At 41.8% G+C, this 27,979-nt stretch overlaps 2 protein-coding genes across 4 annotated transcripts in view; one reads left to right on the forward strand and one right to left on the reverse strand.

Annotated features, from left to right (window-relative positions):
• Positions 1 to 664: 664 nt before the first annotated feature.
• ubn2a (ubinuclein 2a) lies at positions 665 to 23,926 on the forward strand. Its single transcript, XM_031727766.2, has 17 exons — positions 665 to 2,009; positions 2,836 to 2,952; positions 4,454 to 4,555; positions 5,420 to 5,530; positions 7,690 to 7,793; positions 9,390 to 9,942; positions 11,411 to 11,481; positions 11,778 to 11,907; positions 12,934 to 13,040; positions 13,577 to 13,687; positions 14,247 to 14,390; positions 14,696 to 14,746; positions 14,866 to 14,908; positions 15,468 to 16,955; positions 17,034 to 17,241; positions 18,523 to 18,591; positions 19,823 to 23,926. Exons 1-17 carry the CDS (start codon positions 1,707 to 1,709, stop codon positions 19,867 to 19,869), a joined length of 3,759 nt encoding a protein of 1,252 aa, XP_031583626.1. The 5' UTR covers positions 665 to 1,706; the 3' UTR covers positions 19,870 to 23,926.
• A 1,075-nt stretch (positions 23,927 to 25,001) lies between these two features.
• LOC116310838 (myosin-10-like) overlaps positions 25,002 to 27,979 on the reverse strand; it is a 65,290-nt gene continuing 62,312 nt past the window's right edge. For all 3 annotated transcript variants that reach the window (XM_039613349.1, XM_031727744.2, XM_039613347.1), the window contains one exon: positions 25,002 to 27,842. In XM_039613349.1, coding sequence (XP_039469283.1) covers positions 27,695 to 27,842 — 148 coding nt within the window. In that variant the 3' untranslated portion in view covers positions 25,002 to 27,694. The remainder of the gene's footprint in view (positions 27,843 to 27,979) is intronic.

Consider the following 27,979-nt stretch of genomic DNA (forward strand, 5'->3'; position numbering starts at 1 on the left):
ACTCTTTACTGCATTTACTTAGTGAGACTTTGAAAGATTGCATTCAAATAAAATAAAGTTTTCCATTTGCATAAGCCATACCACACCTCTAACCTGCAGAGGCTGAGTATGTTTATGTGAAAGACAATTCAAGTCGAGTGTATTTGTATAGGACAAAAGACAATTCAGTGTGCTTCACAGACAGAGAAATAGAAAAACTGTAAATATTATAGTCATGAAAAAAAATAACGAAAATATTAAACGTAGGAATAGCATACAGGATTAAAGGGTTAAGAGGTTGAAGACACAAAGTCTTAGTTTAAAAGGTGTTCAGGAAGTTTGTTCCATAGGTGAGGAGACCTGAAATAAAGTAGTGTAAACCTTCATTTGGGTTTTGGGTCAAGCACTGAAGCTTGCAGTGTTTCAGAATCCAAATTATTTACAGTTTTATTATTCAGGCAAAGAATATTGTTCAAAGTCTGACTTCATCTCACAGTGACTCCTTATGAGGAATCTGGCTGAAGCCAAACCTACAAAATAAATATGTGTATGATTTAACCTTTTCTTTTCTTCTGAATTCTTTAGGCCTGAAACAGTTTAAAAACTTAATTTACTTTCCCCCCCCCATATTTTTCAGACTTACATGTTTCAGGTCATCAAACAGATTTTATCTGCAAGGTAAAAGTTAAACCTACCTGGAATGTGTAACAAAGTATCCCTGCCCTAAACCTAATACCTGGTCGTGCCACCCTTGGCAAGAACTGCAGTCTAGTGTTTCTGGCAATTAATGCTTCTCATCACTGTGGAGGAATCATGGCCCACATTGTTTTAGTTTTGGAGTGGCCTTTGACTAGGGGGCAGTTACTTTTTCCACACAGATAGGTTTAGATTGCTTCCCCCTTGATAAATTAAATCACAATTTAAAAACTGCATTTTGAATTTATCTTTGACAGGAAGGGGGAAAATACTTTTCTTAGGGTATATGTGAACACGCGTTTTATTGGGATTTTGCTTACAGTGTGCATCAACAGGTGGATAAATCAGCTGGTTTAGGATGGTTATCTGAAGCAGCCAATCATCTGGCTCGCCTTCTTCCCTTTTACGATTTGATGTTTGAGAGTGAGCGCGTGCAAGAATGCACGATTCAGCGTTTTTTTCCCCTGAATAGACTAAATGAAAAGGTCCAGGTGAGAGCTGTGGATTCAAACACGAAACACAGCACACACCACGCGGTCAGAGTCCCCCCACAGCCTGTCCTTCACTCACACACTTTATAAAGGTCATTATAATACTGATGGTGTTGTGATTATAGCCTGTTGTGACAGAGGCGGGTTTAGGATCGGGCCACGCGCTGATTGGACATGATGACCCCCCCTGTGGCACTGTGCTTCCGTTTAGTGCGTACGCGCAGGCGCAGCGACCCCTCTCTCTTCTGATTTTTATTTACTCCCGAAACCCAAGATGGCTCCTGTGAATGTCTCAGTCCCATAGCAAATCGAGGATGCGAGTAGCTGCCGAAAAAACAACTTTTCCCCGAGCGTCGCATCCCCTGGAGTTTAATGCGTATGCCGCGGAGGAGGCTCTAACGTCCGCGTAGGCACCGAGCAGCCGTCGGAGCTCCGCGAAACCGCCTTCAATCCACCAATTTGGAGTAGTTTCGCGAAGTAGCTCTTCTCCTCGCTGTCGCTCTCTGTCCGGAGCGAGGTTCAGGCAGGCAGCTCATCCAAATGGCCGAACCGAGAAAAGTGCAGTTTGTCACCCTCTCGGCCTTCGCAGCTGGAGCCGCCGCGGAGTCCAGGAAACGGCGGCTGGAGGATGAGGCCGACTTCAACTTCGACAGAGCCGGGGAGGTCGAGGCAGCGACCGGGGCAGGAGGTGCCGCCAGCAACGGTCGCCTCGTTAAAACCGGCGACAGGGACAAGGCTGCAGCCGAAAAGAGGGCGACCGTGCGGCTAAACCTGCCCCTGTCCGAGCCTGACGACCGCTCCTCCGCCGAGTTTAATTACGGGGAACTCATCCAGAACCTCCAGGTAGGATCCCCGAGTTTAAGCAGCATTACGAGGCCGGGGGAGAGAGAGGGAGTGGAGACGGAGTTAATTTATCGCTCTTGGAAGTGTTTGTGTGGACTTGTGTTTGCTAAGTTAGCTGGAGAGGGGGGGTGCACCTTGTGTTTCGGTGGCATAGCGTGGTTGAAACTGACCAGCACAAAAGGCATTTCTTCTTCTTCTTCTTCTTCTTTTTTTAATTCCACACGTCCAACTTCTGCTGAGCTCTCACAGATTCTAGCTTTTTAAATCAGAGGGCTGGGAGACCTCCTCCTCCTCCTCTCTTCCACATGTAGAGAGGGATGAAGCTGGTCTTGTGCTGCTTTGCTACCTGTGTCCTTTCCACTCAGGCTTGCCCAGCAACAGCCCAGTCACACAGCCATTACGGCACTTGGAAATGCCACATGCAGTTTGGCCCTCTGGCAGCGGCTGATAGATAGATGAGAGAGCATTGCTGATGGAAGTACCAGGATGTAACATGGGAGTGAGGCAAATGTCAGCAGTGAGATCAAAGACAAGCTCGCCACATTGTCAATCTGTGCACATCTGGATCATCTGGTTTCTGCTTATAAACCAAAAGTTAATTAAATATTTCTTACTCGGGGCCAAACAGTAGTCCTGCCAGCACCGTGTTGGGAATATTTTGAGCATTTGTACCAGCACTTACTGGCAGCTGTTCACTTATTTAAGGCTGCTGTGATAATATGTTGATAAATTTCTGATTGGACAGAGAGTCACTGCAACTGTTTGACTTTGCCCCAGGGGTCCAATCGTTCCTGTTCACTGTTTTGTTGTTCAATTTTTGTTCCAGGCAAAGAATAATACTCCAAGTTTGACTTCAGCCCGCAATCCCGACGACCCCTTCAATGATGAGGAGAAAGAGCGGCTCCAGGTCGAAGCCCTGGCTAAGAAGTTTGAAAATAAATATGTGAGTTGTTTGATTTATGTTTTTTTTATTCCATGTTTGTCGTAGGATTTTTCAATGAGGATCACATTTCACAGCTGAAAAGTAAATTTTTAAATTAGTGGTGGTTTCTAAATAATCTTAAAGGGCCCCATTATACTGTGTCTGCTCTTACAGTCATGGACACTGATATTAGATGTGGACAGGTTTCATAAAATCATGTGTCTGTAAACTAATGTGGTCATCTTAGCCACACAACTCTGTGAGGACAGAAGCTCCACCCACCTGAGGTTCAAACCTTTTGTTTGTCAATGACAGCCAATCAGAAGAAAGCTGACTCAAAGCAGCGGTTCTTGAACAATGGGCTGTGGAGCTGGTAGCCAAGTGACAAATATGAAGTGAATAATTGTGATTATTATTTATTTATTAAGAAAAAGCTGATCCTACTCCACTGACCTTTAATTTAACTAAAATTCATCTTGGATTTTTTTTAATATTACTGATTGATAAAAATTGTGGTGTTGAGCACAAACTGTCTGGGTGCTGAATGTCAGAACATGTTTGAGAACCACTGGGTTAAAGGAAGTGGGAAGGATAAGCAAAGATTATTTTGAACTGCGAATCATGCTAAGCTACTCTACACTCTAGGACTAAAAATATGGTTCTGAAAATAAGTTTTCTGGAAATCAAAGCTTGTTCGAGCCACTGAAAAAAAAGTTTAACATATATAAATCAAAACTTCAGGTTGTTACCTAAAATGTCCAGTTGGGTTTTCTAAACTTAGAAGAAATTAATGATATTTTGAATTGCAGAGTTGAGGTTTTGAGGTAATAACATTACATTTATGACTTATGGATAGAAAAGTGTTCTTTCAGTAGTGTAAATAAGTTTTCATGCATAAGTCCACTTTAATAATCTTTTTCTTGCTCTGTAGCTCAATGGCTCACACACACAGATATGTGTGTGCCAATAAGCTAATAAAAACTGTAATTTTTATTAGTGAAGCATATTAGTGTTAGTTTTAATAACTTAATTGGTTTTAAAGGTTTTATGGGATGCTTGGTATTTCCAGACTCTTGATTTATAATGAAAAAACTGTCAAACCTCGAGTGAATTATTGCTTCTTTCTAAGGTTTCAACACTACAGGGTCTTTGTGGCAGATATTTCATATTTAAGCAATAAACTGTACAGAAAATATTCATGCGTATTACTGTTTGTGCCGTATATCTATAAGTTAAAAGACCCGTTGATTTTTTTTTTTAATTTTTAAAATAATCTCTGCTTCACAAACTATTAGGTGAAGTGATTTATCCATCAGACTGGAGTTGTTTCTGTGGGGGTCAAAGTGTGTTTGTTTGCACTCATCAGAGCGCCAAACATCCCAAAAACAAAACTATTACAAATATTTCCTCAGTTCTCACTGTGCTAATGTTTTAGGGTTTCGGGTTATGTGAGGATTACAGAGAAGAAAACTGTTGTGTTCTGCTTGTAAATGAAAATTAAATTATATGAAAAATGTTTTAGGGGAACGTGGGGAAGAAGAAGAGGAAGGATCGAATGCAGGATCTGATCGATATTGGGTTTGGCTACGATGAGACAGACCCCTTTATAGACAACTCTGAGGCTGTGAGTATTCCTTTCTTCATGAATAACGAGGTGTTTTTTTTCCTCTCGTGTGTCTGTTTTCTAAGACTTTCATGTAGTGGAGTGTCTGAGGTTGTCTCTATAATAATGTGGCACGCTGGTCTCCTCGCTCCCTTATTATCTGCTGATTTATTTCATGTCCTCGTTACGCTTCTGAACTGCTGTTGTTTGGTCTCGATGTGTGGAGGTAGACATTATCCCTCTGTGGTTAAATATTTATTTCCTGCCTTGATGTTTCCAAACTGTACGTTCAGTGGCACTTCTAAAGATAGACAGTTGTCCTTTATTAAACCAACCTGAGACTGCAGTCTAAAACAGTCCTCATGACTCATGAAGACATCCGTGCTCCTTGTGTCCAAGCAGGAATACGTTGTTGTTGTTGTCGTCGTCTCAGTGTTTATAACTCAGTATTCAGAGGATGTCACTCTCTGTCTGGCTGTAATAGCTAGAATTATGCTCTTTTATGGATTCCCTGCCACTATATGATATTTCTCTTGGTGTTTTTAAATAGCTATCCTCTCTGCTCACAAATTGGCTGCACACTATTTGACTCTTTTTCTTTTTTTTCTTCCCCCCCCCACTTTTTGTTTTGATATGTGCCATGATGGGAAAATTGTTTTCATCTGTGGCCCGGAGGGGATTGGGATTCTTTTACTGATTTATTTATTTCTGGCTCACAGTTAACACCCTCAGTTTCACTGACCAGCAGCTGCTTGGTGACACATTACCAGTTACTCAAAATGTTTTTAAAGCTGCAGACAGCTGCGGTGCAAGTGGCGTTATTCTTTACCAGAGTCGTGTAAATTCACACTACAGCTTGTCTTCCTTTGTTAATGTTTTCCTCAGTATGACGAGCTGGTGCCCGCCTCGCTCACCACAAAGCTGGGGGGATTTTACATCAACACTGGCACGCTGCAGTTCAGAGCGGCCTCTGAATCCGAGGGAGAGGAGGACAAGGTGAGGCTACCTGAGCATATTTCAATATTTCGGTGTTTCAGAGTCTTCAGGTCTGCAGAAACTTCACTAACAGACATTATTTAAAAATGCATGTATGTTTATTTTGATAATTTGAGTCAGTTAAATGGAATTGGACTCCGAAGGGTGATAAATTAAGACCTTCAGTGGTTCTTAATTTAAAGATAAGAAAGCCGGCACAATAAATACATCCTCACCGTTAAAATCCAGATGCTACAATAAACTGTTAAATAAATATCCAAAAGTTGATTCTGTTCATCTGGACGTAGTGTTTTCAGTGGGAGAAACGTTTTGTCACTCATCCAAGTAACTTCTTCAGTCTCAGGCTAAATAAATACCAAAACCTAAAAGAGAAAGACGAACTTTACGCCTCAAAGTCTGCTGGATCACTCCGCTAGGGAAACTTTATATCTGTAGCGTGTTTCGTACAGTTCAGAGTGCTTTACTGGTGACTGACAGGCTGATAGCAAAACAAGAAAAATGTGCTGATAATCAATTAACATAAAATCAAAACATGAAGCATCAAAGAAAGAAACTCAATTGTAACATAGAGTTAGGTCCACAACCTGCTGGACAGTCTTTGTAGTTTTGCCTCTGTGCACCACCACAATGGATTTCAATCCAAACAATCCGGATGTGACTGAAGTTTGATTCAAGAGGATTAACACAAATTTAGCATTTACTGTTAAGGATCAACAGACAAGTGTTTCTGATTTTTTTTTTTTCAAACTCAAAAGTAACTGAACAAACTAACATCCATGGAGATCGCCAAATGCCGTTTCGTCTCTTGAGATTTGTGGGTCATTCTGCATTCAGTTTTGTATTTAATAATTCTTTTTTTTTTCTTTTTTTTTCCAAGAAGTGTGCAGGCAGTGCAGAGATTTTCCTTTCAAAGTCAAAACTGGTCTTCCTGTATCTTCTGTTCATGAAGGCATCTCTTGATTGTAGATCTTAGCAATGATTCGACCACCAGCTTGAAAGTTTTTCTTGACTCTGGTTAGAAGTTGTGAAGTTGTTTTTCTTGATCATGGAATTAATTCTGTGGCCTTTCGGGGCTTCTGGTGTTGCTGGGCTGGTTAGTGCACTCATCCTTTGTACCGAATTGTAGATTTGGTTTCTCTTAAATTTTTATTTTATTTTTTAAACCAGTCTGACAGGTTTGTTTTTTCAGCCTAATGAGGCCTCTTACTTACGCTCACATCTCTTAAAGTGAAAAGCTAGAAAATGCAAATTCAGCACTTTGAATGAACTCGAGATATGACACGTGGTTCATTTGTCATAAAATAACAAAGTAACTCACCTGGCCATAAAGCTGCCTGTCACTCATTGTCTTATAATATAATATAGCATAATATAATATAATAATAATAAGAAGAAGAATAAGAATAATGATGATAATATTATGGGAGATTGTGTATAAACAAAAAAAATCTGTAATTCCTAAACACTTAAACATTTTGTAAACACCCTTCAATTAAAGCTGAAAGTCTGCACTTAAGTCACATTCTGATTGGCTGATGTAAAATCTGTACTGTAGCCGATTAATACGCACAGACACACGAGTCTCATGTTATCAGGACGGCAACAAAATGCATGACGTAACTCAGAGCGACGGAAAAATGCAAATGTACTACAGCACACAGAGATGTCAGTCACCATAACAAACACGGCGGGCGGGCGGCGGGGCAGAGGAAATGAAACGTCAGCTTGTGGATTTGTCTGGTTCCCAGGTTGTTCTTGCAATGAAATTTAAAGGGTAAACAAACATACCTGGTTTGCGTCAGCATGTTGGTGTGATGATGTTGGCATGTAGCTTTTAATTTTTTTTTAGATTTCCCAAATACAAAACAAATCTGCCTGTACCAAGTTTAATGACCCAGGGCGACTGCAAGGTGCTCAAACTTTGAGTTAAATCCTGTTGACTGAACTCTACTTATCAGACCATGTGACGCTGCAGTCCTAACATCCAGCAAGAGCCCGATTTTCATCAGGGTTAGCAAGATACGGTGTTGACAGCATCACTCAACACATCAATAAGAGCATACTGATCCGCACGGAGCGCTGCTCACACCGAATTCATTATCAGTCATTGTCTGCTGTTTATCTGAATTAATGAGCGTATGTTGTTGTGGCTTTTTCAGAAGCTGAATGACAACAGCGAGCAGGTGATTAAGAGGAGGAAGAAGAAGGAAGGAAACACTCTGGAGGAGAAGAGCACGAAGAAGAATAAAGTACCCAAACAGGGGTGAGAACTGTGGCTGTGTAATATTACTCCTCTGTCCGTTTGTGTCGGGGCTTGTGTGGTTTTTATTATTAAGCTCAGCGAGGGGCTTATGAGTAGCTGAGCAAGCCAAAACTCCTGGATTGGAGGACATCGCTTTGCATGCAGCTCTCAGAAAATATTCCTAATCAGGTGATTTATTCTGAAGACGTCTCTTCCTGCATATATGGACAGGCTGTTTCTCCTGACCTTTTTAGACACCTAGTGATTTGTGGGCCACCACAAATATGCGACGAGGCATCTGTGTGCTCTTTACCCCTCTAACAAACCGCCACCCTGTGTGACATTACACTCCTCTGCTTTTCTGTGGACCCTCTCGTACGTCTATCACGAGGCAGGGGTGCTTACTGAGACTTGCTCGCAGCTGCTGTGACAAGCAAGCCACCTTCTAGGAAATGCTCCATTATCTACGCTCGTATATGCCGAATACTCCAACACCCCTCCATCCTGAATACTACGTCTAAAAATAGCAGCAGCTATTGCCATTGTGCCATTACTAAATGGATGATGTTATATATGGGAGTGTATGTGTGTCAGACCTTTGAGAGCAGACTGCAGGTTAATCCCACTGAATCCCCACACTTTTGCCTCATATCTGTCTTTGTCAGCACGTGTCGATGCCTCAGTTTGTCTGTGATAATCGTTATTGGTGCCTTGTCCTACGTGGGCCGGTGAGTTTGTTAAAATCTTTCAAAATGGAGTGGACTCGCCTGGTTTCAGACCTCAAAACAGCCGCCCACATTTCAGATTTGCTTAAGCATTCAGATGGGTTTACTGCAACCCCTTTATGGTTGTTTGCAGCAGCTGGAGAAGCAGTTGGCTAATCAGAGCTTAGAAGGTGGGATTAAGAGCACGGGCATCATCTTCCTGCAAAGCTACATTAATGAAAACTAGTAACAGGAAAATGGCTGTAATATAGCAACTAAGTTTAATTTAAAATGACTTTTGTGCGACTTTCATGACCTTTTGTTAAAGCAGCGTAAAGATGAGAAAGATTTGAGAATAAGGAATTGGGCTTTGGAAAGTTTTTTTTGACTGTCACTTTGAACTTGTAGGTGTTTTCTGTGAATCTTGGAACTTTTGAATTAAAGTGTTATTGATTAACTTTGTCCCTGATATGTTTGTGAATGTAAATCAGCCAGATGAGGCTGTATTCAAGGTTTGAGAAACCTGAGCAAGCTGCCTTTGTCACTGCAAATGACACCAGCATGGATATTTTATCGAGTTTTCTGATTTTGATAGAGTTCTTTGAGTTCTTCTTTATGTGTCTTGGATACAAATGTGGATATAATCCATTGGTCTCAAACGGTGATGTGGGGCACAGAGTCATGGCAGAGGGAGCATAGACAATCAGGGGGAAATGGAGTGAAACTGGTCAATGATTCATGTAGAAGAAGAAAAAAGATGAACGTTGCTGACCTTCACTTCAATAAATTCAGCTTGGGTCCATCTTTATTTTTAATGATTGACTGAAAATTGTAGGTGTGAACTGTTTGGGCTCTGAATGAAAGATAATTTTAAGAAGCACTGCAGTCATCATGTTTTTTGTTTCCCCAACAGAGTCGCAGCTCTCAACCTCCACCGACCGGAGAAGAAGAAGAGAAAGAAGCTGATAAAGGACTCTCTGTACCTAGCGACCATGCTCCGCCGCTTCACCCGCGAGAAGGAAGAGATGAGGAAAAGAAACCCCAACATGGCTCACTCTGGCTTGGCAGGAAGCGTGGCTAACAAGCCCCACTCTGGCAATACAACGAACCACCTGTTATCTTCTAACTCCACCCACCTGCAGGACAACACAGCCGCCAACGACCTCTCGCTGGCAGACCTCACCTCGGACCCCGCTGTGATGTCACTGCTGGGCTCAGCCAATGAGAAGGAGCTACAGGACCTCCTGGGCGACCTGGACTTCAGCTTGTTGGACACCGACCAGCAGCACGCCATGGCGACGGCCAGAGAGAACGGCATACTGGGAGTCGGTGTGCCAACTCATAAAGCGGTAGGAGGAGGTGGCCAAGGGCGTGGCCCGGGGTCTTCCAGCAGACTGTTTTCGCCGCCTCCGCTTCCCAATGGACTGCCTGCTCCTCTTATTAAACGCATCGAGGATCTGCGGGTGGTGAGTCAGCTGTAGGCTGTTAGTGGGCGACTGCAATTACCTGTGAAACCTCTTCACTGAAGTTAAACACAAATGCCATTCAGCTGAGGAAGTGGCAGAGGATGTTTATTGTTTCTGTTTAGTCCGGAGAGAAAAGTCTCTAAAGGGTTGGAGAAATGTGGCTCAACGCTGAGCCCTGAGGGGGTTTTATGTAACTAAAACAGCAGCAGGCCTCTCACCACTACCTCTTCAACATATACTTATGTTCTTGTTGCTCTTATATCTGAGAGCCTCCCATCTTTTTATAGATGTTGGTAAACATGTAAGGAGAGGTAGGAAAACAATGGAGAGGACTGATGGATACAGAGGTGGAGAAGAGCAGACTGAGCCAGAGGGGAGAAATAAAAAAAAAAAAAAAAAAAAAAAAAGTGGTTTAAATATATATGTTTTTGTTGTTGATTCAAAGATCATGAGGGGAAAATCCTGATTTAGGAGTATTTTGTTTAAAAGTGGACCTGTTTTCACACTGTTTTCAACATTTTTTTTTTTCTGCTCTTGGCTCTTTATGATGTCCAGATATCCCTGATATGGCACACGAGCTTCACTTGCCTGCTATTTAGACCTGCTTGTGAGGGTCAGCCAATCAGAAGAAAGTTGGCTTAAGGAGCAAGCCACCCAGTCTAAAGCTGCTGTAGTGAAGTCAGTTCTTGCTGATGGTTGCCCCTCGCTGAGTCCAGTGCTGCTGGAGGCTTCTTCCTGTTAAAAGGGAGTTTTCCTTCCTACTGTCGCTCATTGTCGCAAATCTGATTGTCTGTTTTCTCTGTATTATTAATATGCAGCACCTTGAGGCGACTGTTGCAGTGATTTGGTGCTTAATAATTAAAACTGAATTGAGTCAACAATAAAAAAAAAAAATATGGCGACTTTGATACAGTAAGGTTCCTATTGACTTCAGGTCACGGACAGGTTTGGTGTTCGGTGCTGTAAGAAGCCACATATTTTACTTTTCTTTGCTGGTGGCTACACAGGATTGCAGAGAAATAACAGACTATGAGCATTATTAGTGTAGACTGCAGCTGAATCTGGTGTCATAACTAATAATGGAAAGTAAGAAGCAGGGCAGTGAAGAGGGGTTTTCTGCAGTAACATCACAGCAAGAGTGAGTTTTTATTTATTTATTTATTTTTTTAAATTGATCGAGTAAATTGTGCGCTTCTAAACAAAAGGAATACAGGCCAAAAATGATGCCAAATCATGTTGTTTGTTTGGAAGGGTAACTCTTCATGTTGTTCTTTGAGTTGAGTTACACCGACATTTTTCAGCTGAGCTCAAATTGCACTTTAACCGTAAATGCTTACAGGTTTATTGTTATATTTAGAGTCGTGTATAGCTCTGTGCAGGTAGAAGAGTGTTTGCACACTGCAGCGTTGTATATGTATTTACAGCGTATGGTACAGAGCTCTATGCTGACTCAACCTTTCTCCCACAGGCTTCGCGGCAGTTTGATCAGGAGGGCAGGAAGAAATTTTTCACCCTGGACATGAATAACATTCTCCTGGAGTGAGTAGGACAGCTTTTAAATCACCGTCAGCCAAATCCCAGCACACTCCTCTCCATTTCCCTTTTTCTTTTTTTTTCTTTTTTTTGGAAGCAGATTTCCCTCGTCACCTCTGCTGCTGCCGTCTTTAAGTGTTTTGTTTTCTCTCCGTCTCTCATTTTCTGCAGTAATGACATGCTTCTCATTTCAATCACCCTGCTTTCATTCCTTTGGCACTTCCCTCTTTTTTCTTGTCTCGTCTCTTTTGTTTCTTTTTACTGCTTTTCTGACAATCTGGACTTTCTCTCCCTCCTCTCAGTATTGAGCTGCAGGTCCAGGAGCAGCCTCCCGAGGTGCGCTCAGAAATCTACTCCCACATGGAGGCGTTTGTGCCGTGCAACAAAGAGGCGCTCCTCAAACGCCTGAAGAAGCTCAGCCTCAACATCCAGGTGAGTTAAAGGTTTGCTGTGGAGGAGAGGAAGCTGTGAATCCTGACATATTACACTGATCTAAAAAGTGATTGAGTGGAGGGGGGGTGTCCTTCTGCAGCCTTTATTATTGCTCTGTGGCCACTAAAAGATTCAGGAGGGGCTTTGAAAATCTCACCACGCAGCATGGCTCAAATCTGGCCTTCTTTAACACATCCTGCAGGTCAGTGTGTGATCTGGGTGGGTGTCCAGTTTTTGTCTTTTCTTTTCCTGAAAGTCACAAAAATTGCCCCTAAAACAGACAATCCATAAAGAGTGCAATGATCAAAAATTACTGTTAGATATTTAATCTAGAGGCATAATGCAAAGAAAAAAAAAGGACTGGATTGGTCAAAGATGACACGGTTTTGACCTTTTTTTATTTTTTTTGACTCATCTAAAATAATTGAATATCTTTTGATCCTTTAACAACAGCTTCATGCTCCCTTTCTGAACTCTTAGCTTTTTCGTTCATAACAAACACAAATGTAACTCCATTTGTTTCTTTTGAGTTCTTTTGAGATATTTTTGAGCTCCTACCCATCGCCAGAACTCACCCCCTTGTTCGTCCCTGTCACGTCTGCCTTTTTCACGCAGCGGTTAATCCCTAGCTGTATTCGGTGCTTCCGTTAATAGCGTGCCGGGATCACGGCGTGGGCAGACTAGCGCAGAGAGGTTTGCAGTTGAAAACGGGCTTCCAAAGGTCTTCTTTGTCATGCACCATTAATGTTGGATTGTTGACAAAATTAATCTTCATACCTCCACCCTCTGTCCTACTCTTTAACTCTCCATCATATTTTTTTATTTTTCTCCTTTCTCGCCTTTTTTTTTCTGTCCGTTTTTTCCTTCTTTTCTTTTTCATTTCTGAGTCTTCATTCACTTCTGCTGCCTCTATCTTTTCCCACTCTCCTCACTCCGACCTTAATTATCGTCCCTCTTCCTAATTTCTTTGTTTTCTCTACCTCTCATTCCCTTTGTCGTTACATCCATTTCTGCTTTTTCTTTCAGGACGATCGACTGCGGACGCCACTTTTGAAGCTGAAGCTGGCGGTGTGCAGTGTGATGCCTGAGCAGATAGCGAGATATAACATGGACTGCATGGCCAAGGTTGCAAAGTAAGTCAGTCCTGTTTGTTCCAGAAGGTGAGCAGTCCTCTGAAAGCAGTTTGAGGACAGCTGTTTTAAAAGAAGTGATATGTGAACTCTCCTGATAATCATTTTCCCATCCACCCATGTCATCGCAGGAGTTCTCGATGCCGTTTTCACACTGGCAGCATTTGTCTTCTATGCAAATTGTATGAAGATCAGAGTTAACGGTGCTCAAAGTCCAGTCAGTGCAAAGCAGCTTTTTTTCCCCTTTGCTGTGTTCGTCAGTTAAGTTGAGATGGAGGGAGACTTACAATATCAAAACTATTAATAATAGCAGCGGAGAAACATCCAGTTATTTACACTGATGTAAAAGAAGTCTTAAAACTGCTGCCTGTGGATACATACCCTAATACTGCTACTGTATGACATTCAAAGCATAACGCATATAAAAACTTGGATGAAAAATGCATAAAAGCATCTTGCTGACTTTAATTTCTTGTGAAAAAAAAATTGTTTATTCAAGCCGTTTATGTTCACTTTTATATCTCTGTGTTTTATTGCAGACAGCAGTCAGAGGAGGGCGATAAGAACGGCTCAGAGGAGGACGATGAGGAGAAACCTGGGAAGAGAATCGTGGGACCTCGGAAGAAGTTTGTCTGGGATGACAAGCTCAGGTAATGATGCGAGTCTGTCCTGCTGGAAGAGCCAGCCGGATGCCGTTCAGCGTGTTTGTGCTGCTGTGTGGAGTGATTTGTCTTCGTCTCTTTTTGTTTTCATCTTCCCCTTTGTTCTCCACCGCTGGTGTTTAATCTAGTAAACCGAGCTCATACAGGCTGTAAACAATTTATGTCCGTTCAGAGCTTGCAGGATTAACACTTCACATCCTGGAGGAAGAGCTTTTGCTTTTCACCATTCTCCAGTTTGTTTGTTTTTTCCCCAATTATATTTCACTAAAACCAAAGTTAAAGTTTTATTCCTGCATGGTGAGGAATAACGAGGAAACCCAAAGGTCAGAAATGGTGTCTGAATAAAACGGCTTATAAATGCTCATTAATTTTCTCCATTGTACTACAAAGACTTTTATTTATTTATTCATTCAATTCAAAATAAATTAATACCTCTGCCTCTTTGAAGCATATCAGTGTCTTCTGTCATTTTGTGCTCGGAGACTGCAGCCTGTTTTTCACCTTAATATTGAGTGGGGTGTGTGTGTGTGTGTGTGTGTTTGTGCAGGAACCTGCTGTGCAGCTTAGTGCGAGTGAAGCTGAGCTGCTATGAGATGGAGAACCAGTGCTCTCTGTCTGTGGAGGACTACCTCAAGGCTTTCTTAGAGAATGAGGTCAAACCACTGTGGCCCAAGGGCTGGATGCAGACCAGGTCTGTGCTGCTTTTGTGTGTTCAGCTCGTTACAAGCAGGAGGCACTTATCCGCAGAAAAGTGCAACGTATGCAAACTGTGTTTTAAATGTTGTCAAAGTACTATAAATTTGCTGCTGCCATGAGAGCAGTTAAGTCTATCTGACATGTGTAAACCCTCAACAATAGTAATCCATCCACATTAGGAACCTTTGGAACTGACTGTATCCAACTTTAATGTGTTTTTTGTTTTTCTCCATGATGTCGTCTTTAATGTCAGTGGCCCTGATTTTTGGCTGACCTTGTTGTTTATTGCCTGTTTCTCAGGATCTTGTTCAAGGAGAGCCTTGTTGTTCACAATCACCTCACTGGAAACCTGTAAGTGTGTCCTTTGTTTCTCCCGTAACTCTGACCGTGCAGGAATTTTACTGGGACTGAGCGTCAATGTAAAATGTCAGCAGAAGAGGGTGAATAATTGCTGGTATTTTTCCACACAGAGTGAAGAGGAAAATGGTGCCTGGACCCAAGGCTAAACCCAAGGTGAGTGACAGCTCAGACTATTTACTGCAAAATATCAAAAAGAAAAGAAGGAAGGGTGTGTAAATTTATTTTTTTTAATTTTTTTTAATTTTACAGCGGTTTTATGAATCGTTTAATTTGAGCCCACTGGCTTAAGTTCTTTCATGAATTAATACAACTGTAGCTGTGTCATATTTGTGTGTATCTCAAAAAAATAAGTGATTTGTAGGATTTATACAGCCAGGTGTACTAACATTTATAGGGGGTGCAGTCAGGCCACGGGGCAGGGTTTCAGAAGGGTCTGACAGGTATGAGACAGAATTATAAAACCACTGTTAAACTGCTATAAACAAAAAAAAACAAACAAAAAACGCTCCCTGATGTTTTTCACAGTAAAAGCTCAACGTTTAAGGAGGAGTTGTGTTGTGAAGTTTCTGAAGGAACCTTTGAGTTTCGTTCAGTGTTTAAAAAATGTTTTGTGGGTAAAATGTTAGAGCTGTATGAAGAGAAGCGGTTAGAAATAAGTTCTGGTTTCTTTGTGGAGCTTGGGTGATACTGACTGTGTTCTCCTGTTCTTTAGGAGGGCCTTTGGCTCCACAAACCATCGCTCGGCATGACCTCCACCCCATCTCAGCCCACCTCCACATCTGTTCTGACCTCCAACCGCCGGCCCATCTCCTCCTCGGAGCCCATCTGTTTGTCAGACTCTCTGGATGAAGATCTGACCGTTCCCTCTCTGGACTCCATCTCCCACGCTCTGGCCCTCCTCAGCAATGCATCCAAGGGTCCCACAGACAGCCCTTTGTCTCCCCCACCGCTGCAAATACCAACCTCTTCTCCTCCACCCGTCGCCCCTCACTACCCCTCAGGCTCTCAGCTTTCTGCCTCGTTAGCACAGACAACGCAGCACCATTCCCTCTCTAAAGTGGAGAGTGCTCCACTGACAGCTGCATCTGTTGTGAACTTGTCAACAACAACACTACCAACCTCCTCTTCTACCTCCTCTTCCTCGTCCCCGGCTGTCTCCTCCCTTGCTCACGTGCAGGCAGCAGGCCTAGCGTTAGCCTCCAGGACTGCAGATGGTCACTACGGCCCGATCAAAGGATCTGGTGCCATGGGCCAAACCCAGCCTCAGAGACATGTTACCATGGCATCACCCAATCACCGGCCAAGCACAGTGATGGGGAAGATGCATCCGCACCCCTCCCCCTCTCCTCCAAAGCATCGGCCTCCTCCGACAGCTTCCCCTCTGCTGCCCCCCCATCAGAAAGGCTTTGCTAGCCCGGTGGGGATACTGGGAACGATGGGAGCAAGTCACGCACTGGCAAAGAGCAGCGCCAAATCCAGCAGCAATGGCAGTGCCGTCAACAGCAACGTCACACCTTCCTCCTCCCCTTCCCCTCAGTCCCGCTCCAACTCTACCTCCCACCATGGCTTGCAGTCCTTTTGCCCCCCGTCACCGGCCACCTCCTCACCCTCGCCAACCTCCCATACCGCACACTCCGCTCAAGGTAAATCCCACACACACCACCACCACCAGCCCAACTTCATCACACCCATGCAGGCCACCCTCACCAAGTCCTCGCACAGCAGCAACTCCTCTCCCATCATCAAGCTAACCCCTCGGCCTCCCGCCCCCACCCCGCCACCTTCATCCTCCCCCTCGCCATCATCCTCACCGTCAAATCCGCTTTCCCATCAGATAATCCCCACCCAACAGCAGCAACACCAGTTCTCTCCCAAAACCCCCAAAACTTTCCGGCCCCCCTTCAGTGTATCAGGTGGCGGGCAGGTGAAACAAACACAGGGCGGCTGCACCTTCGCTGGAGCCCAGAAACCTCAGTCCACCACTAGTAACAGTAGCATCAACAACAACTCTAACAACAAGGGAGTGGTCTCGACAGTCTGCAGTCATCCGGATAAAACCCCCCAATCACCTTCAGTCTCAGCCAGTCACGGGCAGAGGCAGAGGGTGGTGGGTGGGGCCAGCCAGGGCTCAAAGGCTGGAAATGGTTGGGTGGCTTCAGGAACTTTGGCCACATCCTCCACAACGTCACACCTCTCACAGGTTAGTTTCCACCAACAGGAAGTCACTCTGAGAGTTAGTTTTGAATATATTTGTATATATTTAGTGTTTCTTTTACAGGTATCGACTGCAGGCACTCCCCTCCTGGGCAATCCCTCTGCTTTGCCCCTGGGCTTCGGGATGTTGGGAGGTCTGGTGCCTGTCTCGCTACCCTTCCAGTTTCCGTCGTTGCTTAATTTCAGCCCTCCTGGAGCTTCCGGGGCGGCTGGAATGGGCACAGCACCCAGCTCCAACTCAGGATACCCGTTAGCACAGAGTGACCTAATGGGTAAGTGGGCTCTTAATTAAAGGACCTGCATCTTTTATCACCAGCAGAGTTTTTTTTATTGAAGTGTTTTTAAAATAAAAGGCCTTTGATATCCTATATCAATAACACGTTAGACTTTAGGAAGTTATTTTGCCTTTTATTACAACTTGCAACTACGTTATACTAAGTGGAGGTTCCGTTAAAACACAAAAAATAAGATGGTACAGGATTTATACTGGCGGTTTATGTTAAGCTTAAAATAAGTTACTCTGGTAAGCTTTTCACAGATATAGGAATTTAACTAGTAACATCTTTAAAAGTATTTTAATACTTTCTACTTACTGTAGCAGAATTGTTGTAGTTTTTGTTGATTTGATTATAGATTTTCTTGTTTAAGTTTAGTTTTTACCCCTCAGTCGTAAAAGGCTAATCGGATATTGTCGTGACACCACCAGGTGTGCGGTTGGGAGGGTGGACACCCAAGTTTGTTAATGCAATAACTTGAGAACGAAGCGATGTAGGATTTTGAAATTCTTAACAAAGGTGCATCTGCTAAAAATATCAGATGAGTTTGAATTTCAGTGACCAAGTTGACCAAGGTCAAGTTTTCTAAAAGTTTTGCGAGTGCAATAACTCAAGAAGAAAGTCACCTAGGACTTTCATGTTCAGTGAAAATTGTAGTCTGTTTAATTATTACTGTATAGAGAGCAGATGTCAGAGGCAAGATTTAGAAAAATGAGTACAGTTGTAACAATAAAGACGCATAACTCTTTGAATGCAGTTGACTCAGTCTTGTAGACATCCAGATTCTCAATAAACGTGTCCATGTCACCTCATTAGGTGAGCTGTAATAAGTTTTACCAAACTAACAAGAACTAAAACTAAGGATATTCTATTTTTATTTTGAAATACTTTTTATTTTGGTTAATCAAAATGTTTTTCACAGGTAGTTTTAGTTGACTACCATAACCTTACTTTGTAAGAGACTAAATGGAACTGCTTGAATATTACTGGTTCACTGTGTATTTGTGTGAGCGCTTGTACTGTAAACCAGCAGTGCTTCCCCTGCCATGACCCTCTCTTTTTACAAACCAGTCTCCCTGCTTTGTTCTCACCATTTTATTTTTTTGCACCCGTCTCTCTTTTCAGTCCTTTGTACTCGTTCGCCTCACTGACAGCTTTGATCCTCGAATATCTTTTATTGCTGGTCTCACATTTTAACTGTGTCATCTTTTCCCAGTTCTCCCTGGTTGTTGCTATCTTTCCTCTCATTTATCCACCCTACCCTCCATCTCTCCTCAGATCTGTATAAGAGTCTCCAGTCAGGGTCACAGGCTGCCCTACCTCCTCACTTGCAGCTTGCTTTCTCAGGTAATCTGCATCCCTCCACCTCCTCTTCATCCTTCCTCTCCATCTGTCTGTGTCAGGCAGACTTGTCGCAGTCCGCTCAGCTGCTCTGTTACTTGTTAGTTTTCCAACTTTCTGTTTGCTATAGTGTATCTGGTGTTCAGAATGCCTCTTGTTTGATTGTAGCATAGTAGAAACACGAAGATATGTCGTTTTTTTTATGTGGAAATGGTTCTTCTTATTTGCCATCAGTTTTATGGTAAACTCAAAGGACACCACAAAAGGATATAAATAACGTCAAGATGTCACCTTTTCAGGCAAATTTTCATTTTAAACGTCATATTGACCCAAAATTTCAGAATTTGCCCAGACGTCTGTGTACCTCAGTTTGCCAGAATTAAAGATGCTTGATAATTTATATTTTCAGTTAAAGAACCATCCACACACTCGGCACTTCATGTTTCATAAGACAATGTTTTTCGTTGTTCTGCTGCAGCCTGTTGCACCAGCTCAACTCAGGCTTTCCAGTGAGTTTTTTTTAAAGACCTCAGATTGACCCTAAAGATGGTCCTTCCTCAGATTTTAGTAATATATAAACTTTCTGTAAGGAAAAGGACAAACTAAACATTGCAAACAGATGTTTTGCTTGTGTATAGCCAGTAACAGAGAACCTGATTATTATTATTATTATTATTATTATTATTAGCAGGCTAATATTATCATCTGTTACTGGCTATCTGCCAATCTCTGTATTTCCATTTATAAAGACAAATAAATAAACATTTAAAAAGTAAGGACCAAGAAAGTGTCTTCAACCCTTCTGAGTGTTGAAATCGAAAGCTATGTCTGTCTCTCATACTGAGACAGACTTATCCTGACTACTTTCATAGCTTTTATCAGTCACCCACAGCAGCCACATTAGATTTTGTTTAAATAAATCAAAAATCTTTGTTTCACTTTGTGTTTTCCACCTGATTGTCTGTTCACATCTTTCTGGATCCTAAAGTGAAACAAAGTGCCTGAAACCAACTTTCTTTTTAATAACCAGCAGGGGGCAACTCCAAGAAAAACTATCAGAAATTAAGTGTTTAGAACTTTTTGGGATTGCTTGTAGACACACTGCCTTCAGTTTAACAGTGCACATATGACAGAATATGAGAAACAGCGCATTAGGTGCCTCTCATTGAACTGGTGCCACAGGCTGCTGGATCTGTTTCATCATCCAGCTGTTTAAAAATGTGTCCTCTCCACTCAGATGCGAACCAAAGCCAGGGTGGAGACATGAAGAGGAAATCCCACTGAAAAATAACAGCACAGGAGACAGACAGACATCACAGCCTCGCCTCCTGGCCACAACCACCAACAGGACTCTTCAGCTTGATTGACTGACACGTGATGCGGTATGAAGGGGGCGGTGCTGCTCCGTCGCCTCCTTTAAAAAAACAAAACAAAAAACAAACAAAAAAAGGACCTAAAAGAGTTTATCTTCGCTACGAGTGGCAATGATTTAATTTAACTGTATTTTCTAACAAACCGGGTATGAGAACAAGACGGCGTGAATGACGAGGACACTTGTTTTTGTTTTGCCTTTTTTTTTTTTTTCCTCCTCTTTGTCAACATGTTTACATATGACTGACCTTGATCACTGTGGAATGAGTGTGAGCGAGGTGGTGGTACAGATGAGAGTAGTAGTACACTACATAATATAATTTGTATTTAAGCTGATGTGGAATAACAGGACTCGTTGTTGCAGTACAGAAAAGGAAAAAAAAAAAGAAGAAACAGACTGACTAATGAACTTTTGTTTTTCTGTCTTTCGTGGGAATCGTCTGTAGAAGTTTATCGTCGGTCACCTCTGCTCCCACAAATGACTGTTAAGTAGTAGCTTAAATTAATATTGATAAATTATTTGTAATTTACACAGGGACAAAGGTGTGTGTGTGTGTGTGTGTGTGAGAGTGAGGGAGAGAGACTGTGTGATGTGGTTAGTTTTAAATGTGTGTATGTACATAAGAAACACAATATACTGTTAATTTCTTTCCAGATTATTCTGTATGACTGGGTAAAGACGTGTATTCCCCTCTCACAATAACGAGCAAGCGTTAAGTGTGACGCCCCTCTCTTGCTCGGTGTGTTTTTGGTGCTGTTAACGATCACACTGGACCTTTTCTTGGAGAAAAAAAAAGACTTAAATTGAAAAAGTTTCGGCCTCCTCTTACGGACAGAGGAATTGCCTGTGAGAGAGGGGGAGAAACAAGATTGTAGTCTACTTGAATTTTTTTTTTCTTTTCAAATGTTAAGATTTTTATTTCCTTTATCTGCTTATTGACTCAAACCAACTTAATATAACAAGACGCCTTAGTTTGTATTGAAAAAAATATGAAAAAGATCTATGCAGGACTGTAAACGCTCAATGCAAAAGTGCAAGTCGTCGCTTGGCTTTCAACCTCTACTCAACTTTGTCAGTGCATTTCTGGAGTTGTGAATGTCTGTAGATGCTCTTTATGTCACTTGAGACTCCTTATTTTTTTTCCCCAGTGTGTGCGTTCAGACAGAAAGCGAAGCGAGTTTTAGGTGCAGGGCGATTATACACAAACGCAAAGACAGCATGCATTCACACAATCAGAAGAATGTGGGGAAAACGTGGAAGGCTGTACCCAGTCCTGGGGCAAGCAGAGCCCCAGTGACTTTGACACTTCTAAAAAGTCTAAAGCAGGGGTGTCAAACTCATTTTACATACAGCCTGCTTTGATCTTAAATGAGCCGGACCACTTAAACTCACCTCTCTGTCAATGCAAAGAAGCTTAACTATACATTTAATGCCCAAGATATCTTAATATAAGAAAAAGTAGGGCAATTTCAACAATATGCCTCAGTTTTTCTATGTGATTAAGAAATGCTGCTATAGCAGAGAGAAATCTCTCGGTGCGACTCTTGGGCTTAAATTGTAAGATTTTTTTCTTTTTTCTTTCTATAAACAGAAAAAAAATCTGTAGTTTTTCAGTAATTTTACAGAAATTTTTCTGTTTAAAAAAAAAAAAAAATTGCAGAACTTTCTGTAGATTTTTTTTTCTTTTTTTTTTAAAATTTTACAGAAATATTTCGACTCAAACACAAAGCAAAACAAAATGTATCACTTAATTATTTTGGGATATTATGAATGGCCGTGGGTGAGGTCGTTATTGGTAGGAAAAGCTGTAAAACTTGTTTAAAATCAAAAATTTCCTTTCTTCTCCACATTTTCTAAAACTGTCCATTGAGCCAGAACAGAGCCTTTGCCAGGCCAATTCTGGCTCCTGGGCCTTATTTTTGACACCCCTGGTCTAAAAAGTTTTTTGTTGTTGTTGTTGTTATTGTTGCTTTCCCTTCAGTCAGCATTTTCACATTAAATTCTAATTGAGCTGCCCCCTCATTAAATCACCTGTACACATAGTTTAAGAGTTAACAAAAGAACCTTTTAGCTGCTGTTCACCGCGGGGTTGTTTTACAGTGAGAACTGATTTAACAGCCGATTTAACAAGAAGCTAAAATGAAACCGGTCTGCATGTGGATGAACTTCAGTATGCAATCTTAACAAGGGCACAACATTTACTCCAATACATTTATTTATATTTTTGCTAATGTCAGATTTATGATATAAATTATAAATGTACTAATGAAACGGTACATAAAGTCTCCATGAAACACCTTTTTTTTTTTTTTTTTTTGCAGTAGCTAGTTATTATTGCTGTCTTTTTCTGATTTATGACTGTTAGCATTAAAGTGCAATACTGCTGGAAGGTTAACCAGACAGTTACTGGTGGTAATTCTTTAAAATATTAGCTAATGTGTGTTATATTAACATAATATTACTTTTTTTTTAAAAAAATATCACATCTGGCAACAATACTGGTGTACTACAGCCCCCTCCAGAGAAAACACTCCAGTCTGAATTAGCCACAGTTTATTTTTACACAGCCAAGCAATACACAGACCAGTGTTGGCCTCTCATAGATATATTTATATATTTTAAAATGTTATCATCATACAGTTTGTCCACTATTTGCAATACATGCAGCACTGTCTGCAGTACATGTAGCAGAGTAGCATTGGTCAGGTGGTGTCATTAAAATAAGCTGGACACCAGTTTATGAAATACTACAATGGCATCATTTCCCCTTTACAGTATCTCAGGGTTTGTCCTCGGTGTGCGTGTATAGTTATGGCAATGACTCTGTTACTTTAACACAAGTCTGTTATTTCTGGACATTTGATAAACAAATGCGTTTTATGGTTTAGTAAAAACTGATGAGTTGTGTATTTTTAATTATCATTAACAGTGATTGACCACCCCACCCCGCCCCTGGAGAAAGCCCAATAACTTTGTAGGGTCACTAACATTTTTGTATGCAGATTTAAAAATTATTAATAATAATAACTATGTGTATATAAAGACTCTTGGATGCTCTACACTTAAATAAATGGCTTTAGACTCAAAAATCAATCACTAGTAAGGCTCTTTAAAATAAAGAAAAAAGCGAAATGTATAATATTACTACACACAGCTGCGTACATCATTAAATTTTAATGAAGCATCAGGATTGTTTTATATTTAATCTAAATTAAAATACTAAAACTACTACAACTGATTTATGTACTTTTAATAAGGCTGCTAGCTTAAACCTGCTTAAATCCATCAGCCTGCAATGACTGCCGCCATTGTTTGAATGCAGCAGTATGGATGATAAAGCTTTTATAAGCGCTGTGGATGAGAACTCTAATTAAACTAAAGTATAGAGGTGAAAATGTAAAAGCTGAATAGATGAAAATAACAAACAAATACCACCGTTTTTGAACCGTTTTGATGTGATGCTGAACACAAATCGCTTCCAGTGCTAACTACCAGCAGGCTAACTGGCAGCAGGCTAACTGGCAGCAGGCTAACGGTGAAAAGTTGGCAGACACCCCGAGACTAAAACGAATTTCGCCCTGTCTGAACGCCGCTAGTGAAACCTCCCCTCAGCTGAATACCTCCGTTAACGAAACAGTTCTTCCTGAGTCTCTCCTCCACCCATCGGCTCCCTGCCCTCCTCCACTTGTGTCTGGCTGACCGGCTGCACCGAGAACGACGCCAAAGATTGTTATGTAGCTCCTCCTGATGGGGTGCTGCTGGTCTGTGTGTGTATGTGTGAGGTTATTCCCCCGACATGTAAACCCATGCGTGTCATTGTGAAGTCGTGACTGGAGCAGTGGGTGACATTTATTTAATTTTAAATGAGGGGGGTCAAAATGACATTTTGTGGTTATCCAGTTACCTGAGTTGGTCTTTTTGTAGATTATTTTTGTGTGTCCATTATGAAATTAAAACAGGTGGTTTTAATGTTGTGTCCAGATTTCTTTCCCCTCCACTTCCTGTCTTCCTCCAAAGTTTTTGCTGTGTCAGCTCTGTCAAACGGTTTTTATTTCATGGGCCGTACTACTTTGACCTTAGTCAAAGTAGTCAGTGAAACTTTACCTTCTGTCACTGTAAAGAAGCTTAACTAGACATTTAATATCTTGCAGTATCTTAATATGAGACAAAGTACATTTCAACAGTGGCTCAGTTTTTCTACATCATAAAGAAATGCTGCTGGAGCAAAGAAAAAGACCTGGCCCAACTCTTTCAGGTGAAATTGTGAGAAAATTTGTAAAATTACAGTTTTAGTCTTCAAATATTGACTCATTGTAGGAAACAAATTTTGATTGTGAAAAGACAGCTATTCTGTCATTGCTAGTGGCTGTGAGTGAGGCCTTTAACAGTGGGAAGAACTGTAAAACAACATTCAAACTGACCTTTGGAAATTTCAAAGCTGTCCAATGGGCTGGATGGGAGCCTTTGCTGGGCCAATTCTGGACCCTGGGCCTCATGTTTGACACCTTTGTTCTAGAGCAACATTGAGTACTTCTACACCTTAATTCATGTACTTTTCAGGAACAGCAGGTAAACTTGATACGTGAGGATCAGAGGACAGCTGAGCTAAACCTGTTAAATTTATTTCTCTCTAACATCAGACCCATCCCACCTGCTGTTGACATTTTTTGCTTGTGATGGGCAGCTAATCAAAAAGCAGAGAAGCACAAAAAGCTGATAAACGGAGGTGCTGGACAAAGCCAAGTATAAGCTAAATAAGGATGATTGTAAGGTTCAACATTTAAAACCTTTGTTTTTGATAGAATTTATGGTGTCAGAGTGCTCCAAGATTATCACTAATTCAAAGTTGAGTGCAATCATTTTTGTATAGTTTTGTTTAAATCAAAAATATAAAAACACAGGAACCCTTTAGAGGTGCCTTTGTATCATTACTAAAATTACAGCCACTAATTACAGAGAAACAATGTAATACTTTTAATGACACAAACATAAAAATAACCAGTTGGTTCTTAAAAAAAAGGAGACAGAAAATACAAGAGCAGAGTAACAGTTACAATGAATATGCTTTATTTTCCTTTTACAAAAACAGAAAAAAATCACCGTCTAGAAATACAGGTATACAAGAAATAACAATGAGAGTATTTGCAGTTGAACGCCTGGTTGTCAACAGCCAGCTGGGTAATAATAATAATAATAATGATAATAAAAGAAAACAGAGTTAACTACTTGGTGAATGTTAAAGCTTCCAACCAAACTGCATCCTGTGCAGCGCATCAGTTCCCACAGTAATGTGCTAAGCCTTCGCCTGAGGGGGAGAAACGAGCTTAGCATGAGAGTAACGTGGGGAAATGAGGCCGCAGAGGGCTCCGCTTCTCACGTTAGTTTAATCATAATACTGTAATACTGATTCTGACCCACACGCTCTAGCTAGGAGGATATTACAAACGCAGAGGTACACGGTGGATATGATGATAGGAAGCACGGCGACAATATGAAAGAAAAGAAAGCAAAATGAAGTGTTGAGTATCTTCTTGATGTACCTGTTACCTCTGAGGAATCTTTGCCCGCTTATGTTCTTATTTAGTGTCTAAGGCACTTTTAAAGAAACATACTGTTTAGTGTTAACGTTTGAGGAGGGAGGGGGGCACAGGAGTCTGCCATTGATGGGCACAGGTGGTGGATATGGGAGCCCTGGTGTGTTGTTTTCACACTGTGGAGGCTGCTGGAGATAAAGCAGAGCTAAGTTAAAAAAAAAAAAACCTTTGAATTCAGACAACCTGTAATGAACGAAGAATGAGTGCTTGTTTAGATCAGTCAGTGGTCTGAAGATTTGGGATTAAAGTCGCAAAATATAGTTTGTATTTGCTGATTTGTGTTTTACTGCTGTTCTGAGGGTTGTTCAGCACACTCTGTTAATCATTTTGCTGAAGAAAGAAAAATATTTTCCTTAAACTTTCGAGATCTGTTTTTATTTGAAATTGGGAGCCAGCACAGACGAGAAGTATTTAAGGGGAACTCGACCGATGTCTTTAAAATAAATGTACCCAAACTGATGAAATAAAACCACCACTACTCCTCATGGTGCCTACATTACCCACAATGCAACTTAACCATTGCAATACAGAGAGGAGTGTAGACTACAGTCAGAATCTTTTTCCAACTGCATCTACACTTTAGATCATTTTTAAACTTGTCTTGAGCTGAAAACAGCCTGTAATGCCTGTTTCATTAACATATTTAATATAGGTGACATTAATACTCAGGGTTACATGTCAAATGAGCTTCCTGCTGCCATCTTTATGGGACTTTTGCCCACGTTTGGCCTGTATTAGATTCTCAGATGGCCTCTGTGATCTTCAGAACATGACAGTAATGAGCTCTCTCCTCGAACATCTGTCTCAGGCACTTGAGACTGTTTGTCTGTGCTGGCTTAAAAATGTTACGGTAACAGCAGTCGAGTGTTGTTAAATCACACCTTTGCTTCTTAAAGATCGGAGAAAAGCTGATGCTTGCTGAATGTTGAAGTCTGTAGTCTTGAATTTGTAGTTTTATTTACAGTATATGTTTTACCAAATCATAGCATAAAGTCAATTTAAAGGTAATACAAAGCAAGGCTAAGCACAAACACTGTAAATGTGGTGATAAGGTGACTAGTTTTAATCTTCACTTCTAATCGGAGCACGTGTTTACAACCATTTAGTGTCGTACTGAGTGCAGCTTTAGTGCTTCCGGTTTGAGCTTCTTTCCTCATTGTTGGCTTTAAGTTTGAATTCTCTGTGCAGTTCTGTGCACGTTCCAGCATCGGTGCATCATTCGCGGCTCAGGCCAATCCACAGGACAGGTCGTTAGCTTCAGATAACCAGTTAAAACCCAGCGAGACATTCTTTTATTACATGTTGAGATGAAGCCACAGAGAAAATATAATACCTCTTTTTTTTTGTTTGTTTTGTTTTCACAGTAATATACTTTCACTTCAGAGTCTGTGTTTTTCTATTGCATGTCCCGAGATGTTAGTTGTTCCCGTAAGTGCTGCAGTGTAAAAGCCGAACAAGAAACATCGTCAGAAGGAGACTCATGCAACAAAAGCAGCCGGCGCTGCCGTCCGGAGGCCACAGTGACCTTGGTTTGTGTGGGGTTTTAGTCATTCAACACTGGATGGAGGGAGCGTGTGAGGTGAGAGATGGCTTTTCCATGACGAGTGAGCAGAACACTTACAACACCATAGTCAGACACTTTTCCTTGTAGTCCTGCATTCCAGTATGAGCCGCGATCACATGACGGACGTGACGTGTGCACACCTCACAACCTTCACCTACATGTAGAGTTTCGTTTGTATAAAAAGCACTTTGTACCTAAAAAGCAGAGCAGATGATTTCTGATGGGCCGGGCGGGACGGGGCAGGTGTAAGGGTTATTACGCTGAGATGATGCTGACGGACGAGCCAGGACTAGCAGCTTGTCAGAGGAGAACAGAGTAAGGCAGAAGTGTCCGTTTGTCCCGTGGCACTCCGGATCGGAGGCGTTCCTTGAGGAGGGCGGTGGATTTTCCCTGCAGAGGTGACGGATGGAAAAAAAAAAAAAAAAAGGCTGCCAGGCACGCTCCGCCCAGCTTGAATAGAAACATCTCATCGCTCTGATCTTCTGAGTGGTTTGAGATGAGTCCATGTGGACTTTGGGGGTGGGCGAGACACAGTTGGGGAAAAGGGTGGGGTGAGGAAAGAGACGGTCGCTGCTGCGGTTACTCGGCGTTGGTGTTTGGCGTCTCGTTAAAGTCGCCGGAGCGGCTGTCTGCGTCGTCGTCTGACATATCGACGGAGGCGCCGTCCAAGTTGAGGTTGCGCCGGCCTGAGCGGCCGGAGGAGAAGCTGCTGACTGGACCGCCACGCCTGGGCAGAACAAACGGAAGAAAGCTTTACACCTCCAACATTTCAGAAAACATAGATTGTGGGATGACGAGATACCAATGTGGTGGAAGAAGAGCCGGGAGGTGATGAGATTGGCTTAAACGCAGGATAACTGTTAT

The sequence above is a fragment of the Oreochromis aureus genome, linkage group 6 (genome assembly GCF_013358895.1).
Source record: "Oreochromis aureus strain Israel breed Guangdong linkage group 6, ZZ_aureus, whole genome shotgun sequence".
Classification (NCBI taxonomy): Eukaryota; Metazoa; Chordata; class Actinopteri; order Cichliformes; family Cichlidae; genus Oreochromis; species Oreochromis aureus.